General features: G+C 43.3%; 1 protein-coding gene across 2 annotated transcripts in view; it reads left to right on the top strand.

Moving 5' to 3' along the window:
• Positions 1-17,269, top strand: part of Rnf216 (ring finger protein 216) — a 128,343-nt gene that overhangs the window by 102,148 nt on the left and 8,926 nt on the right. For both annotated transcript variants that reach the window (XM_050124391.1, XM_050124389.1), the window contains exons 14-15: positions 204-301; positions 11,033-11,255. In XM_050124391.1, coding sequence (XP_049980348.1) covers positions 204-301; positions 11,033-11,255 — 321 coding nt within the window. The remainder of the gene's footprint in view (positions 1-203; positions 302-11,032; positions 11,256-17,269) is intronic.

Below are 17,269 nucleotides of genomic sequence, written 5' to 3'. Positions count from 1 at the left end.
CCTCAAACAGCTCACAGTACTTTAGAAGACTAGCCTGTACCTTTTGATGCTTCACTCTTCTGCTGCTGCTCTATCTTTAGAAGTAGCCTTGCTCATTGGGACAGCAGTTCTCAGAGACCCAAGAAGCTCATTTCAAAGGCATTTTGTAAACAGAAGTTTGTGTGGCACTCACCAGAAACTTTGTATCTGTCTTTCTTCCCCAGGAGACCTGTAGGAAGTGTCAAGGACTCTGGAAAGAGCATAATGGCCTGACCTGTGAAGAGCTGGCAGAAAAGGATGACATCAAGTACCGGACATCTATGTAAGTAACGTGATGGCTGAGCTGGCCCTGAGAGGAGCCAATGGTTCTAAGGGAAGTGCCAGTTTGAGCCATCCCCACCCAGAGGAATCTTAGGCAGGACTCTAACCGATTTTTTTGTTTCTAAACCTATAGCTATTCAAATGTCAGGTAGTAGTACTGCCTAGCCAGTAAGCAGGTGTACCAGGTCTTCATAGGTAAGAATGCATTGATGTTGTTTCTGCCTGTGTTGTAGGATACTGGTGGCCTGAGACAGTGAGTAGAATTGCCAACCTCCAGAAGGCAAAAGACTGTATCAATTATTTTAATGACCGGCACTGTGTGGTGCTCCCTTTGTGGCTGAGCAATTTCTAAATGTTAACTTATGAAAATGCAGTCTCCTGCCAGGCAGTGGCCGTACACACCTTTAATCCCAGCACTCAGTAGGCAGAGGCAGGCAGATCTGTGAGTTCGAGGCCAGCCTGCTCTACAAGAGCTAGTTCCAGGACAGGATCCAAAGCAACACAGAGAAACCCTGTCTGGTAAAACCATAAAAAGAAAGAAGGGAGGGAAAGAAAAGAAATGCAGCCACCAGGTGCTATAGAAGTCTGTTTCTTTCATATAGAATCCAGCTCTGTCAGGCTAGTGGGCTGTATCCCATTAAGTCACACTGACTCCTGAATCCCTATGTGTGGTGTGATCCTCTCTGTGGTTGTGTATAGGAAAGGAGGAATGAGATAGGTTATTAGGTAGGCAGCTTTTCCTCAAATTGACAGTAATGTAGAAATGATGTATATGACCTCCAAGTGAATGACTTCATTCATGTTCAGCTTAAATATGGAGAATGGGCATGGGAGTTTGTTGCTTAGAAGATGAAGAATGACATTTGGAACAGCTAGCAATCTGTGGATCTGTATCACAGATAGGTCCTGTTGTCCTCACTTTGCAGTCTAGTTAAGGAAAACCCAATTAGCATGATCATTGTCACACAGCATAACAGGGACTTTAACCTAGAGACTTGGCTTCTGGTTGTGCTCTGTGTCATAACTGTGGTAGGTAGAATAATGACCCCCATGATGTTTTTGCATATGAAACAGGGGCCTTATCAATCTTTTTAAAAGTTAGGGACCTTAAGGTAGTGAACTCATCTGATTGGGGGTTCTTTAATAGAATGCCTTTTTTGGAAGTAGTCAGATGAGAAATGACTGTGGGCTTGGAGACGTTAGGACCTGACTTTCCATTGCTGTCTTTAAAGCTGGAGGGAGGGGCCCTGAGCCAAGGAGTGAGATCTCTCCTAAAAGCTTAAGAGCAACCCTTACCTTTCAGCCCCACAAAAAAGGAGAACTTGTTTCTCTGTATCAAGTAGCTGAATCTTGCGAGCAGGCCATGGATGTTTCTCAGGGAGATTGTGGTTGTTTTAGAGTAGACACTCCTGTTCTTCATCTCTGATTGCCCTGGACCTTAGCTTGACAGTCCTCTAGATCAACAAACCTATCAGAGTATAGCATCCAATACAATGTCTGTCAGTTCCAGAATCCAAAAATACCTTCCCCAAATGCTTCACTGTACGTAGGGTTGAGATACACCGCACACACTTGCTTTTAGGAAGATTGACTGTCCTGGTGCAAAACTGGCCTCCCAACCACCAGAACTTTGTAGAGATGACACATACCACTGTTCCATACTAGTGCATGCTAGATCACCTGCTGCTTTGTTCATCAAGTCAGATGTGTCTATGTGTCACCTGAATCACAGACTAGTATTGTCTTGGTGGGAGACGGATGAGATCCTTGTCAGCTGCTATTCTCTACCATTGAACAAAAGAATAAAAGCATTTTCCATATCAGTACCTGTGTGTCAATTGCCAGGAGCTGTTTATTGCTACAGTAAGAATAGCATCTGAACCAGCAGCTGCAGTTACTCAGTACCTGATAAGCCATCAGCAGCGTACCTTCCATACTGCTCTCTTAGGCCCATTCTTCTGTGCAGGCCACACAGACAAGTAAAGAACAGAAGAGGAGGGCTGGAGAGATGGCTCAGAGGTTAAGAGCATTGCCTGTTCTTCCAGAGGTCCTGAGTTCAATTCCCAGCAACCACATGGTGGCTCACAACCATCTGTAATGAGGTCTGGTGCCCTCTTCTGGCCTTAGACACAGTAAATAAATAAATATTTTAAAGAAAAAAAAAAAAAAAACAAAAGAGGAGCAGTCAACATTGTAAACCTTGAAGTCAGTGGTGACTGCAGTCTGGAAGATGCCTGTGGGAGTTAGATACTGGTTTTAGGTAGCTTTAACTTGCCTTCCTTACCATATAGCCATTCCTCCATTGACCTCTGGGGAATCATACTTGTGCCAGGTAGCAAAAATAAGAAAGCTCGGGATGTACACAGGGAAATGCTATGAGGTAATGCTCTAACTGGATACCCTGGCAAGGCACTATTTTGAGCTGGGTATGGTGGCACGGGCCATAATCCTAGCACTTAAGATGCTTATACACTGGGTTACAGAGTAAGACCTGTAAAAAGGCATTTCTGTCCCAGCCACCTATTCCCAAATAACCACTCTGAGGCCTATATTAATTAAATTCTCGGCTGATGACTCAGACTAGTTACTAGCTAACTCTTACATTTTAAGTTAACCCATATTCCTATTTACTCTCTGCCATGTGGCAGTACCTTTATTAGCATCTTCTGCTCCCTCTGCATCTGGCTAGTAACTCCTAACTCTGCCCTTTTTTGTCCCAGCGTCCTCTTAGTCTGGTTTTCCCACCTAACTTTCTCCTGCCCAGCTATAGGCCAGTGAGCTCTTTATTAGCCAGTGAGAGTAATACATATTCATAGTGTACAAAGACCTTGTTTCAAAAATATAGCCACACACACAAAGCAAAGCTGTAGAAGGCTAAGTGCAGAACATTTGCCTAACTTACATTAGGCTTTGGATGTAATTGTTTCTCTTAAAGGTTCATGAGCTAGAAGCTTTGGCCCTAATATAGTGGGTGGTCACCACACAGCCCAGCTGACCCAAGACTTACGGTCCTTCTACGTGCTGGCATACATAGCTTACCATGTTGGTGACTTCTGACAAAAACAGTCGGCCTACAGAATACTGTCATATGACTTTAGCGAGGAAATTTCACAGAGGAGCTGAGCTACTTAGTGTCCAACTGGCCCATCATCAGATGCTCCTAAACAACAAGTGTTAGGCCCAGACATCTTGGAGTTGATGGCTACATGGGTAGCTTTAACAAAAGATAGGGTAGGATTAGGGAGAGGCAGGCATATGGAACCCCCATAGTTCCAGCATTCGGGAGATGAAAGCAGCAGAGGCAGAAGTTGTCTGGTGGTGCATACTGTTAATCCCAGCACTCAGGAGGCAGAAGCTGGAGGATCTCAGTGAGATCCAGGGTAGCTTGGTCTACGAGATACAGCTAGGACTACACAGACAAATGGTCTCAAGTGGTGGTGCATACCTTTACTCCCAGCACTCGGGAGGCAAAGGCAGGTGGATCTCTGTAAGTTCAAAGCCAGCCTGGTCTACAAGAGCTAGTTCCAGGACAGTCTCCAAAGCTACAGAGAAACCCTTTCTCAAAAAACCAAGAGAGAGACAGACAGACAGAATACACCTTCCAAGACTTTGGGCAGAATTACATAGAAATTAGAGGAAGATAATACATAGATTAGAGACAAGAGAAAGGAGTAGCTGAAATCTCAGGTTAGCATCCTCTGTGGGTAGTCACAGCTACTCAGATGAAAATAGTGAAGGCTGTTATGCTCAAATGACAGCTTTCTTTGGCAGTATCTCTCCCTACATACAGCCCTGAATTTCCTAGAACTTTTTTACGTACATCAGCCTCCTCTGCCTCCCGACTGCTGGGTTTAAATGTGTACATCACCATGCCTGGCAGAGGACAGGTTCTATAATAGAATTTCAAGTAGCCTATATTATACAGTGAGCTGAAGACCAGAATGGACTAGGAACGACTCTGTATGTTTGGCTTCAAAGCTTAAAAATATCTCTCCATTCTAGCACTGATCATAACCTCACACAATGGAAAATACAATGCTTATGAAACAGCTTTAAAAAGCCTCATTATTGCCAAACCTGCAAGAAGCAGTCTGATTTGCAATTTCCACTTACAGTATTAAAAATACCCAATTTTCAACAATAATTTACAGAGCATTCAAAGAAACTAGGGAAGTGTGACCTATTCGCAGGAGGAAATACTGCATATAAATCCTTAAAATCTATTGTCATCAGCAGAGAGTAAAAAGAAGCCATGGACAGAAAGTACCTGTACCAGTGAAAAAGTATGAAAAAAAATGTAATAACAGATTTGAGCAAAAGAATGAATCAGAGGCTGGGCGGTGATGGCGCATGCCTTTAATCCCAACACTTGGGGAGGCAGAGGCAGGCAGATGTATCTCTGAGTTTGAGGCCAACATAGGCTACAGAGTGAGTCCCAGGACGGTCAGGACTGTTCAGTAGAGAAAGCCTGTCTTGGGGGAGAAAAAAAGAATCTGAGAGTGCTAAAAGTTAGCTCAATTGGTAAAGGGGTTTACCTTATATACACAAAGCCCTGAGTTGAATTCCCAGCACTTCATAAGACTGGTTACAATGATACATGTCTGTAATCCCAACCCTTAGGCTGTCAAAACTGGAGGGTCAGGAGTTCAAGGTCATCTTCAGCTAATACCAAATTTGAGGCCTGCATTAGACTATGTCCCAAAAGAAAAGGGGACTCGGGATTGCTCAGTGGTTAACATTACGTTGGCTGTTCTTTCAAATGACCCAGGTTTGATTCCCAGCACCCACATAGCAGCTCACAAGTATCTGTAACTTCATTTCCAGAGAGGATCTAAGGCTCTCTTCTGGCCTTTGAGGACACTGGTAAACAAGGGGTGCACTGCCATATGTGAAATCAAAACACTTATACACATTGAAAAAAAAAATCAAAAAATGAATTAAAGAAAAAAATGAGCCTGGCTTAGTGACACGTGCCTTTAGTCCCAGCACTCAAGAGGTAGAGAGGCACCACATGGATCTCTGTGAATTCAAGGCCAGCCTGGACTACAGAGTGAGTTTCAGGACAGCCAGAGCTACGTAGGTGAGACCTTGTCTCGGGGGTAAATGTGATTTTTGAAGATTGTTGAATTGACATCATCCAGTTGGAAAAATGGAGAGAAAAGAATTAAGAAAAGGAACAAACAGATCTTTGTTTTAGTTTGGGGGGGATTTCATATTTTAGTTTATTTTCAATATTAGAAATATTAACCTAAGGACTTACACGTGCCTGCAAGTGCTCTCCTGCAGAGCTAGTCTCAGCCCAAATAGAGATCTTCAAAGCAGCAAGAGAATGTAGTCGAACCCAAAGACAGATAATTTCCGTAGGTCTTCTTTAAGAAAATGAGGGAGCAATAAGCAGTCACTAGTGTTCAGTTGCATTAATCCTCGGAGAAGTCCAAGTCAAGGCATAACAAAGTAACTGCTAGAGTGGCTGCAGACAAAATGATTGGTTTCTGGATAAAAGTGGGAGGCTGAGGGGCTGGAGAGATGGCTTAGAGGGTAAGAGCATTGCCTGCTCTTCCAAAGGTCCTGAGTTCAGTTCCCAGCAACCACATGGTGGCTCACAACCATCTGTAATGGGGTCTGGTGTCCTCTTCTGGCCTGCAGGCATACACACAGACAGAATATTGTTTAATTAATTAATTAATTTAAAAAGTGGGAGGCTGATATGTGTCTTCCTTAGTCACTCTCCAGCTTTGTTGTTGTTGTTAAAAGATATACTGTTTTATTTGGACTAGAGAGATTATTTGGACTAGAGAGATGGTTCATCATTGAAGAGCACTTAATTTCTCTTGGTCTTAATTGGTATTACTGTTACTGTGATGAAACACCATGACCAAAGCAACTTAGGGAGGAAAGGGTTTGTTTGGCTTATGCTTCCCACATCCATAGTCTGTCGGTGAAGAAAGGTCAGGACAGGAACTCAGGCAAGGCAGGAATCCTTCTGAAGTCAGGAGCTGATGCAGAGCCCATGGAAGGGTGCTGCTTACTGGCCTGTTTGACCTGCTTCTTTATAGTGCCCAGGATCACCAGACCAAGGATGGTAACAACTCAGTAAATTGCTGGGTCCTTCTCCATCAGTCATTAATTAAGAAAATGTCCTACTGATGGGTCTTATGGAGGCTTTTGTTGTAAGGAGGCTGCTTGTTGGTTCCCAGCTGCTCAGCCCCTAGATAATCACACAGAAACTGTATTTAAATTACTACTTGGCCCATTAGCTCTAGCTTTTTATTGGCTAACTCTTATATCTTAATTTTACGCATCTCCATTAATCTGTGCATCACCATGAGGTTGCGGCCTACCAGCAGTTTCAGCTTGGCAGCAGCTCCATGGCTTCTCCCTGACTCTGCCTCCTTTCTCCCAACATTCAGTTTAGTTTTCCCTACCTAGCTAAGTTCTGCCCTACCAACAGGCCAAGGCAGTTTCTTTATTAACCAGTGGTATTCACAGCATACAGAGGGGAATCCCACATCACCTCCCCTTTTCTGATTAAATAAAAAGGAAGATTTTAACTTTAACATAGTAAAATTACTATATATATATATAACAAAACAGGTATCAAACAAAGAATTAAAGTTACAATATTTATATCTATTTTATCTTTTATCATTACTAAGGAAAACTATATTATTACTATCTATTTTTTAAGTCCAAAGACTCCAGAAGGATAGAATATTGCCTAAGTAAACAGAAAGTCCAAATCTCTAGAAATGACAGAGACATCTTGCTGCCTGGACAGTCACCCAAAGTTCTTCTGCACCATTGGGGCATCTATCTTCAGCCTACAGGCCCATAGTATCCAGCAGACTTTTCCATGAAGCAAGAAATTTCAAAGACAGTTCTGCCAATGTTGGTAGTTTGTCAGTCACTTTTTTCTGTGTCCTGCAGAATGTCTACAGAGTCTTTTATGAAATAGGAACCTTGAAGGACTGTCTCACCTTTAGGCAAGTCATTTCTCTTCAGGTCCTACATATCCAGTTCATCAAGCAGTCCAGGCAAGAGCAGTTTCTTGCCCAAATGCCTAACCAACTCCATAAGGAGCCTCTTAAATGCCCATCTTCCTCATGAAGTAATTGGTGCTGCCAGGAGCAGATGTGTCTCATTATCATGTAAAGTCCTAAGTTCTTAAAACATTTAAATGCCATATTCCGTAGGTCTTTGAAAGATTTGAAGAATACCTATCTAACTGAAATATATCTCTCTATATATAGAAAACCTAACTAGCATGACTATAAGCTTGACTATTATAGATGATTCTCTATTAACCTATATTTCTTAATTATACATTACGTTTCTAAATGAGCTACACAAACACAATACCTTAATCAAGAGTAGAAATGTACATACACATATAACAAAATTGACCTTAAATTTCTATCAATAAACCAAGATCCATATCAATGCAAATCTTTGTAGCAGGCATTTTCTCAAATGAGGTTTCCTCCTTTCAGATGACTCAAGTTTGTGTCAAGTTGATATAAAATGAGCTAACACGTTCTTGTAGAAGACCCAAGTTTATTTCCTAGCACCCACATGGTGGCTCACGAACCACCCATAACTCCCCTCCAAGGGGATCAGACACCCGTTTTTCAATTTCATAGACACCAGGCATGTTCATGTTGCACACGCAGTTTGTAGGCAGAACACTCTCATACAAAGATTTAGTAAACTTTTTTTATGTGCTTGGTACAGTATGTACACTTTTAATTCCAGCACTAATGAAGTAGAGACAGGTGTATTTCTGTGGTTTAGTGGTCAACCTGGCCTATATAGCAAATTCCTGGCCAGCCAGAACTACACAATGAGACCCTGTCTGTCTCTTTTGTCTGTCTTGTTGTTTTTGTTGTTGTTGTTTTTGTTGGGGGGGGGGGTGTTTGTTTATGGGAACAGGGTTTCTCTATGTAGTTCTAGCTGTCCTGGAGCTCGCTCTGTAGACTAAGTTGTCAAACTTACAGAGATCCCGCCTGCCTCTGCCTTCTAAGTGCTAGGATTAAAAGCATTTGCCCCACCACTGCCCAGGCAAGACCTTGACTGTCTTATGGCTTTTCAAAACAAGGCTTCTCTATATAGTCCTGGAATTCACTTTGTAGAGCTTGTATGTTATCCTCGAACTCAGAGATCTGCCTGCCTATGCCTATGCTGATGCCTCTCAAGTGCTAGGATTAAAGGTGTGTACTGCCACCTGGCCAAGACCCTATCTCTTAAGAGAGAGAGAAGAAAAAGTGTACACATTCATGGATTGGGAGATCAGAGGACAACATTCAGGAGTCATTCCCTCCTTCCTGGGTCCCAGGACCGGTGGCAATCGCCCCCACCCACTAAGCCATCTCACCAGCATTTAGCCTTATTTTTTGAGACAGGATTTCTCATTGAACCTTGAACCTAACAATTGAACAAGACTAGTTAGCCAGCAAACCCTAGGGATCTTCCTGTCTCTACCTCTCCAGTACTAGGCTGAGATACCTGCCTTTTACATGGGTGCTGAGAATCTCAATTCAAGTTATGCTTGTATATGGCAAACACTTTAACCAACTGAGCTATCCAACCCTTTTTCTTATTTTTTTTTAAAAGAAATTGCCTTAGTTGTGACATGCATTTATAATCCCAAACACAGAGGTTTCAAGTCATCCTTGTCTACATAGTAAGTTATGGACCAGCCATGACTGCATAGTAAGAGTTAGCATAGCCTGGGGAGGTGTAGAGACAACAGAAGAGAAGGAAGCCCCCTAAGATTACTTCCCATTATCCTTGGGTAATGAAGCACAAGTAGTGCCAGAATCATGGGATGTCAGTGGCTGCACAGAGGATGTCTCTGAGTCTTCCTGTTAAACATTAGGTCAGCAAACATAGCCAGCCTCAGCTTAGACTTCTCTTCCTGTCCTGCTTCTGGAAACACATCCTGTGGGACTCTTTCCTGCCTAGTTTAGTCTTGTTGCCGGATCACTCTAACAAAGGAAGCAACTATGGCTTCTCAGTTCCCTGCTACAATACACTCTCATAGTGGCAGTCCTTTGTGGTGTGGGCCCATTCTTGCCCTTTCTGGTTTGTTTGTGTTTGTTCTTGTTTTGGATTTTCAAGACAGGCTTTCTGTGTAGACCTGGCTGTCCTGGAACTTGGTCTGTAGACCAGGCTAGCCTAGAACTCAGAGATCTACCTGCCTCTGCCCCCTAAATGCTAGAATTGAAGGCATGCACCACCACTGCCCAGCAAAACCTTGAGTCTTACTGAGCAACATTGAGAAGTTCATTTACTCATTTACTACTCTCATTTGGCAGTAGTAATGAAGTCACTTTAAACCTGATCTCCTGGACACACTCTTAATCCTAATAGAGGAGGCAGAGACAGGCTTTGTGAATTTGAGGCCAGCCTAGCCTATGTGATGAGCTCCATCCAGGCCAGCCAAGGCACAGTGAGATCTTGATTCCAAAAGAAAATAATGATTAACTTTGTTCTCCCTATTCAATAAAATTTAGAAGTTGCCTATTGTTGTGTAACTTGAACTGGGTGTAAATTCTTTCCACACTAAAGTTCTGCTTTCTTCATTTCAGGCCACAGAAAGATTGTACCTAAATTAAAGTAGCAGCCAGTTTTCTGGTACATTTGGTTATTTTTAGATAGTGATCTGGTGTCTAGGGAGGAAACTGCAGCAGTATTTAAGTATCTGTAGTGCAGTGGAAGCACTTCCTGCCTAGATTGCAGCACGTCCTGCTGAACTACCCTACTGGTTCCATCTTGTAGCTGGCCACCCTCTGTCTCAGTTGCAAACTTGTTTTGATCCTGCTGCCCTCTCTCTGCCTTTTGAAGGCCCTTGATGTAACAGAGAAAGGTGGAAATGTTGGTTTGTAATTGGGAGCAGCACTACAAAATACCAACACAACAAGAAGTCCCTGGCAAAAAGTTAGGGTGCCCTTCTTATCAGTTCAGATGGTTCTAGGAACATTGCACTTTGAAAGCATGAGCTTTTGACTTGGGATGCCTGCTCTTTCGATAGGGAAGTAATAGGACTGGCCGTAGAATTGCTCATTCTCGGGCCAAGTGCTCAAAGGCCCAGTTTGTGTAAGGTTTGGGCTCCCATATCTTTTTTTTTTTTAAAGATTTATTTATGTATTTATTATGTATACAGTGTTCTGTCTGCATGTATGCCTGCCCTCCAGAAGAGGGCACCAGATCTCATTACACCATGTGGTTGCTGGGAACTGAACTCAGGATCTCTGGAAGAGTAGTCATTGCTCTTAACCTTTGAACTATCTCTCCAACCCTGGGCTCCCAGTTTTTAGGTACTAGCTTTGTATATATAAAATTTGAATTAGGAAAAGGCTGAGTTTCTTCTCCCCGTTGTCAGCCTGTAGGGTTCCTAGAATGGTGAAGTCATTTTTCTAAATGTTAAGTGCCAGACATTATGCCTAATGATTTTAAATGTTATTTGTATTCCAAAAACAACATTAGAATGTTATGTTTTTCTAATTTAAAAGGGAGGAAACTGAGTCTCCTGGCAGTTGGGAAATTTACCCAAGGTAGTATAGTTGATAAACTTTAACCTGGTACTTGGACTCCAAAACATAGGCCCTTTTCACTGTTCAAATGTCACCAAAAGCCTCAAATACCATTACATGTGGAAAAAATAATATTAATGATCATACTATTTTTCATTTACCTTCCCTGCCAACTCCATTTGTTTTTTTTCTTTTCTCAGTGAAGAAAAAATGACTGCTGCTCGCATCAGAAAATGCCACAAGTGTGGGACTGGCCTCATCAAATCCGAAGGCTGCAACCGCATGTCTTGCCGCTGTGGTGCCCAGATGTGCTACCTCTGTCGAGTTTCTATCAATGGCTATGACCATTTCTGCCAGCATCCTCGTTCTCCAGGAGCCCCTTGCCAGGAATGTTCCAGGTGCTCCCTCTGGACCGACCCCACTGTAAGTAGATGCGTGAGAGCCCAGTTCCATATATGGGAAAATAGTTTTCTGTAATGAAAACTATTTTGTTTATATGTAACAGGTTCTGACTCATGGAAACATACAAGAGATTATATAGACCAGTAACCATAGGAAAAACTTAAGAATGTCATCAAAAAATGTTCATCACAATATGATGGGTGTGATGGGCATGCTTTGTAGCTGTTCTCAGAAGGTTGAGGTCAGAGACTCACTGAGATCAACCGAGCAACAAAATGTGACCCCCATCTTAAAAAAAAAAAAAAAGGCTTGTGGGCAAATTCCTCCAGTCCTCTGTGGGAAATAAACATTTTCTCTGTCATCTGAAGTATTGAGCAGAACCATGGAGTGTTACCAACAAAACAATACTGCTACCAAAGCCCCACAGCTTTCACTAGAAAGAGTGCTGCAGAGTTTTCAGGACTGTCACAGACAGCCATAACCCCACACTTGTAATTTCAATATTCAGAGGATGAGGGATTACATGTAGGGGGATTTGGGACCCTTCCCAAAAATCTAAAAACCAAAGAAATGTGTTATAGGTCTAGAATACAGTATCTCATAGAAACACAAGGAAGGGTAGCTTCATATCGGCAGCATTTTTGTTTTTCTTCTTTTGTAGCCCTGGCCGTCATGGAACTCACTGTATGGACCAGGCTGGCCTTAAACTTGGAGATTCTCCTGCCTCTGCTTCCTGAGTGCTGGGATTAAAGGCATCAATCCCCCACCCCCACCCCCCGTTGTAATTTTAAGAAGCAACACACTAGAGAAAAACAACATGCAACAGAATTTTTGTGGAGGGGTTTTTATTAGGGAAAAAGGAGTGTAAAATGGGGGAAGGGGAGCTAGGACATCTGCTCCTCTGGGGACAGGAGCAGCAGAAGAAAGAGAGAGAGAGATGAGGGAGAAACAGAGACAGGCAGAGAAAGAGAAATAGAGAGATAGGAGGTGGGCAGGGTCCTTTTAAAAGGGAACATAGTGATTGTGCACAGGAGGTGCTCTTAATGGCTACAGCTGAGGGTGTATCCTGTCAGAACCTCAAGGGCAGGCCAGTACAGGTACCTGAATACCAACACCCCCTCACCCTGCCCACCCAGCTTTGTTCTTGATATAAACTTCGAAAATGTTATGCTGGGCGGTAGTAGTGTACACCTTTAATGCCAGCACTAAAGATGTCAGAAGTATGTGAATCTCTGAGTTCAAGCACAGCCTGGTCTACAAGAACTAGTTCCAGGACTGTCAGGGCTACAAAGAGAAACCCTGTCTCAAAAACAAACTAATAATGTTGTTGTTGTTGCTGTTGTTTTGTTTTGTTGTTAGAATACTTGCTAGCATGCAAGAGGTCCTGTGTTCAAAATCCAGTACCACAGAAGAATAATAAAATAGGGGACTGAAGAAATGGGTCAGCAATTAAGAGCACTTGTTGTTTTTGCAGAGAACCTGGGTTCCAGTACCCACATTGTAGCAAATCGGTGGCTCTAGTTTTAGGAGATCTGATAGTCTCAACGACCTTCATGATTTACAGGCATAAATGCAGGCAAAACAATCATACATATAAAATCTTTTTAAGAAATGGTAGCATTAGAAGAAGAATATTTTTCTTTATGGTGGGAATGAATATCAGTTGTTAGGGTGCTTTCATGGTATGCATGAAACCTGGATTTCATCCCTGGCACCACATAAACCTGGAGTGTTGTTGAACACCTACACTCCCATCACTGGTGAAGTAAAAGGAAATCATAAATTCTAAGTCATCTTTACATACAGGTTTCAGGCCCTCCTAGGCTATATGAAACCAAACCTGTCTATCACCAAGAGGCTGGAGAGATGGCTCTGCAGTTAAGAGCCAGTCTTATGGAAGACCCATGTTTCATACCCAGCACCTACTTGTTGGCTCATAACCTCCTGTAACTCTAGCTCTAGAGGTTCCTATACCCTCCCTGGCTTCAGAGGATATTATACACATGTGGTACACAGACAGACATGCAGATAAAACCACCCATACACATAAAATAAATAATTTTTTTAAGGGGGGGGGGCAGGGTAATGGCATGCACCTTTAATTCCAGCACCAGAGGCAGAGACATCCACATCTCTATGAGTTCTACCAAGTAAGTTCCAGGACAGTCAAGGCTACACAGAGAGACCCTGTCTTAAATAACAAAACAAAAAAAGAGCACCCTTTTCCTCCTGGGTTGCCTTGTGTTGATATAGGGGTTTGTGCCTCATCTTACTGCCTCTTGTTAGGCCATATTTGTTTGAGATCACTGGGAAACCTGCTCTTTTCTGAAGGGAAATTGAGGAACAGTGGATGGAGGAGGTGTGGGGAGGAGCAACTAGGAGAAGTGGAGGGAGGGAAACCTTGGTCAGAATGTATTGTATGAAAAAAAGAATTTTTGAAAAAAAGACACTGTCAGCCGGACATGGTGGGTCCCCACCTTTAATTTCAACACTCCAGAGGCAGAGATAGACAGAACTCCAAGTTCGAGGCCAGCCTGGTCTACATATGAAGTTCCAGGACAACCTGTTACACATAGAAACCCTGTCAGGAGGTAGCAGGGGGAGGATATTAGTATTTAGACATCAGTACTGGCCTGCCCTTGAGATCCTGACATGATACATTCTCAGCTGCAGCCAGTAAGAGTACCTTCTGCCCACATTCCCTACATTCCCTCTCTCTGTGTGTGTCTGTCTGTCTCTGTCTCTCTGTCTTCAGAGGCCGGTCTCCCTTCCCTCCCCCCTTTTCCCATTCACTTTCCCTGATACAAAACCCCTCCACCTGAGCTCTGTTGCATCACATCGTTCTCTCTTGCACCGCATTTTAAAATTACAACAGGGGACTCTGTCTCAAAAGGAAAAAACAAAAACAGGTATCTATGGCAGTTCTAGTACTCAGGAGGCTGAGGTAAAAGGCTCTCTCCTTCTACCTGTCTAACTCAAGAATGTTAAGCTTCTCTATAGACGCTACCTCTTGCCTCCTCTGCTTTGGTTCCATTAGCAGAATCGTAATCCTGTGATCTCAGTAGCAACAGAGATAGGAACTTTGCCTGTATTTTAGATCGGGATGGGCCCAACTAATCTTCCCTTCCTGTGGCAGAGACAAATAAGAGACAAATGTTCTGCTGTGAGTCAACTCAGTTGACTCCTGCTGGAAGAGATGGGTAGGAAAGTGAAAAGTTACAGGAAGCAGAGACGCTCATACAAAGCTGCCAGCTTCCTGCCTATCCACGGCCTATTGGGGTTATGGTACTGACACCCCTAATCATCTAGAACATGGAGATGGCATATTACCTGTAAAGTTTGCTTCCTTTTGTAGGAGCCAATGTTGTTGAGGGATTGGGAAGGTAGCAGTATGCACATTGAAGTAACAGAGCCAGTGTGGGGGCAGCAGTGTACAAAAGGGGTTTGTTGTTTCAATAGGTTCTCACTAAGTGACCTTAATCGACCACTTGCAGTCTTCCTGCTTAAGCCTTCCAAGGAACTGGGATTATGGCCATGTGCACGTTCCCAGCAAGAGCAGAAATTTGAATGTGTATCAACTAATGTGTTAATGGCCAGTTAAGAAAGGTATACAAAACTGCTCTGTAGTAAAAGATTGTACATTTAGAAACATATTTTAATTAATTTATTTTTATTACATGTGTACTCATTTGATTGCGTGTATATCTGTGTGAAGGTGTCAGATCACCTGAAACTGAAGTTACAGGCAGTTATGAACTGCCATGTGAGTGCTGGGAATTGAATCTAGGTCCTCTGGAAGAGCAGCCAGTGCTCTTAACCACTGAGCCATCTCTCCAGCCCCTAGAACCATGTTTTTTTTAAATAGCTGAAAGCATGATATATGTCATATTTTATATATGCGCAGTTTAGAATATTACAAAAATGCCATATGCATGTCAGTTTTCTTCAAATATGCAAAAAAGAATGTGAAAGATTGCTATGTAGAAAAGGTTCTATGGGCTGGGCGGAGGTGGCATGTGTGTTTAAGCTCAGCACTTGGGAGGCAGCTCCCTGTGAGTTCAAGGCCAGCCTGTTCTACAAAGCAAGTTCCAGAACAGGTTCCAAAGCTACAGGGAAACCCTGTCTCAAAAAAAGAGAAAGAAAGAAAGAAAGAAAAAAGAGTTATGAATAAGTGGGACCACAGACCAATTACTATAGGGCCAGCTGGCAACCAGGACTAAGGACTGTGGAACCAGCATGGTAAGGGTGTGGCCTATTTCAGGGACTGCTTTACACCTTGGCATTTATGCTGGTCACATAAGGCTGCTTAGAGTTGCCATGACTTCCAGCTCTCAGAGCTGAAAATCTGTTCTTTGATGTAGAATCTTCTGGTTGTAGAAATTTATATTTATCCAATTATCTGAAAACCGTGTTCTAGGCAGGATTCTGTCACCCAAAGCAAAGACTGCTTTCTGCCTTTGGTGTGGAAATGCACAGCATTCTTATCACAAGAAGGAGCCAGGTCACTAGTTAGTCACTCTGGTAGCCATGGATTAGCCATGTTAGAGGGGGATAAAATCAGACCACCTCCAGAGCCACCACAGTGATGGTGGCTCTGAGGGCCAGGCATGCCTGCATCAGTAATCCTCCGCCATGAGCAGGCTCCTGCTGCTATTGTGCCAGTGCAGTCTCAACACTTACCTGGTTGTGCTGAAACCTCCAGCCAGCCTGTCCTCTGTCTCCAAGAGGGTCTGTGAAACAAAGAGGTTTTGTGGGTAGAAAGTATAATCTTCCCAAATTGCTGGTTGTGGGGAGGCAGCCTGCAAGAAAAGTGGTACACTTGAGATGCTTAGGAGGTTCCTTGAGCTAGGCCTGGTCATTCGGCTGACTCCTGCAACCACCTCTCTAGAGGCTCAGGAGGAAATGGAGTCTTACTCCTAATCTGGGGCTCTTTCTAGAGCTATACTTCATCTACAGAAACAGCACAGTGGGCATTGCCACACAAGGTTGGGAGTTCAGCAGCTTTTTCCTCCATGCCTCCTCTTCCCCTACATGAAATGCTGTTTTGCACCTTTTCTGTCTACCATAGTAGGTATTTTTCCCTGTTTTCTTGAATTGCCATCTTGTAGGCTGAGGAAAGTTCTGTGGTCACTCCAAGTTTGAAAAGAAGGTCAAGCAAATGGCAGTCCCCCTGATTTCCTCTGGATCATAGTGGAGATTTTGTTCCACTTGTCCCATTCTCATCAAACCAGGGATCAGCCTGGTTTCCTTGATTCTCACCAGGATACGGATTGAATTCCAACCCAGCATCTGCTGAGTCCTCTGAGAACACAAAGCCATTCAGAATCGCCTGAGACAAAGCTTACACTGTCCTGCTCCAGCCTCTGCTTCATTAACTAGCAGGCCAGGAAGAATCTCGCATTGTCAGCTGGGGAATTGTTCTTGCACAGCCTGGGGTGAAGAAAAGTTTGAGCCCTTAATAACTAGAGGTAGCTTAGGAGCCTGAAAGGACTCTGTGCTGAGGGCTTAGATGGCAAATAGTAGTTGTCTTTGTTTGCTACCACAAATACCTGAGTATGCCAGAAACAAGTCATGAAGCATGTTGACTGTCTTCATCTGTAGCATTAAGACAATCTCTTACCCAAAAACAGTTGACCTCCTTGTCCCTCTTGAATCCCAGTTTCAAAACCTTCTAGCTAGCTATCCATGGTGGTACAGGCCTTTAATTCAGACACTTGGGATACAGAGTTCAGGCCAGCCTGATCTACTTAACAAGTTCCAGGACATCTGGGGCTACATAATAGAGAGAGACTGTCTCAAAATAAACAAAACAAAACAAAAAACGCTTGCAGTCACCAATTCCAACAGCTGGCCTTGGCTTTTATTCTCAGTCACTCTCTTCAATCCCAGTGTTTCTGTAAGAAAATGCAAGGAGGAGGGCAAGGAAAGTGAGTGTCATCGTTTGAAATGTCTGTGAAACTTCCTCACAGCACACAGTACTCTGCTTTGCAAGTGTTAGGTGGGATTTTGACAGCATGGCGGGGGGGGGGGGGGGG

This window comes from Alexandromys fortis, unplaced genomic scaffold (genome assembly GCF_014885135.2).
Source record: "Alexandromys fortis isolate MF-2015 unplaced genomic scaffold, M_Fortis_MF-2015_v1.1 scaffold_227, whole genome shotgun sequence".
NCBI lineage: Eukaryota > Metazoa > Chordata > Mammalia > Rodentia > Cricetidae > Alexandromys > Alexandromys fortis.
This window is presented reverse-complemented; position numbering and strand designations above follow the sequence as displayed.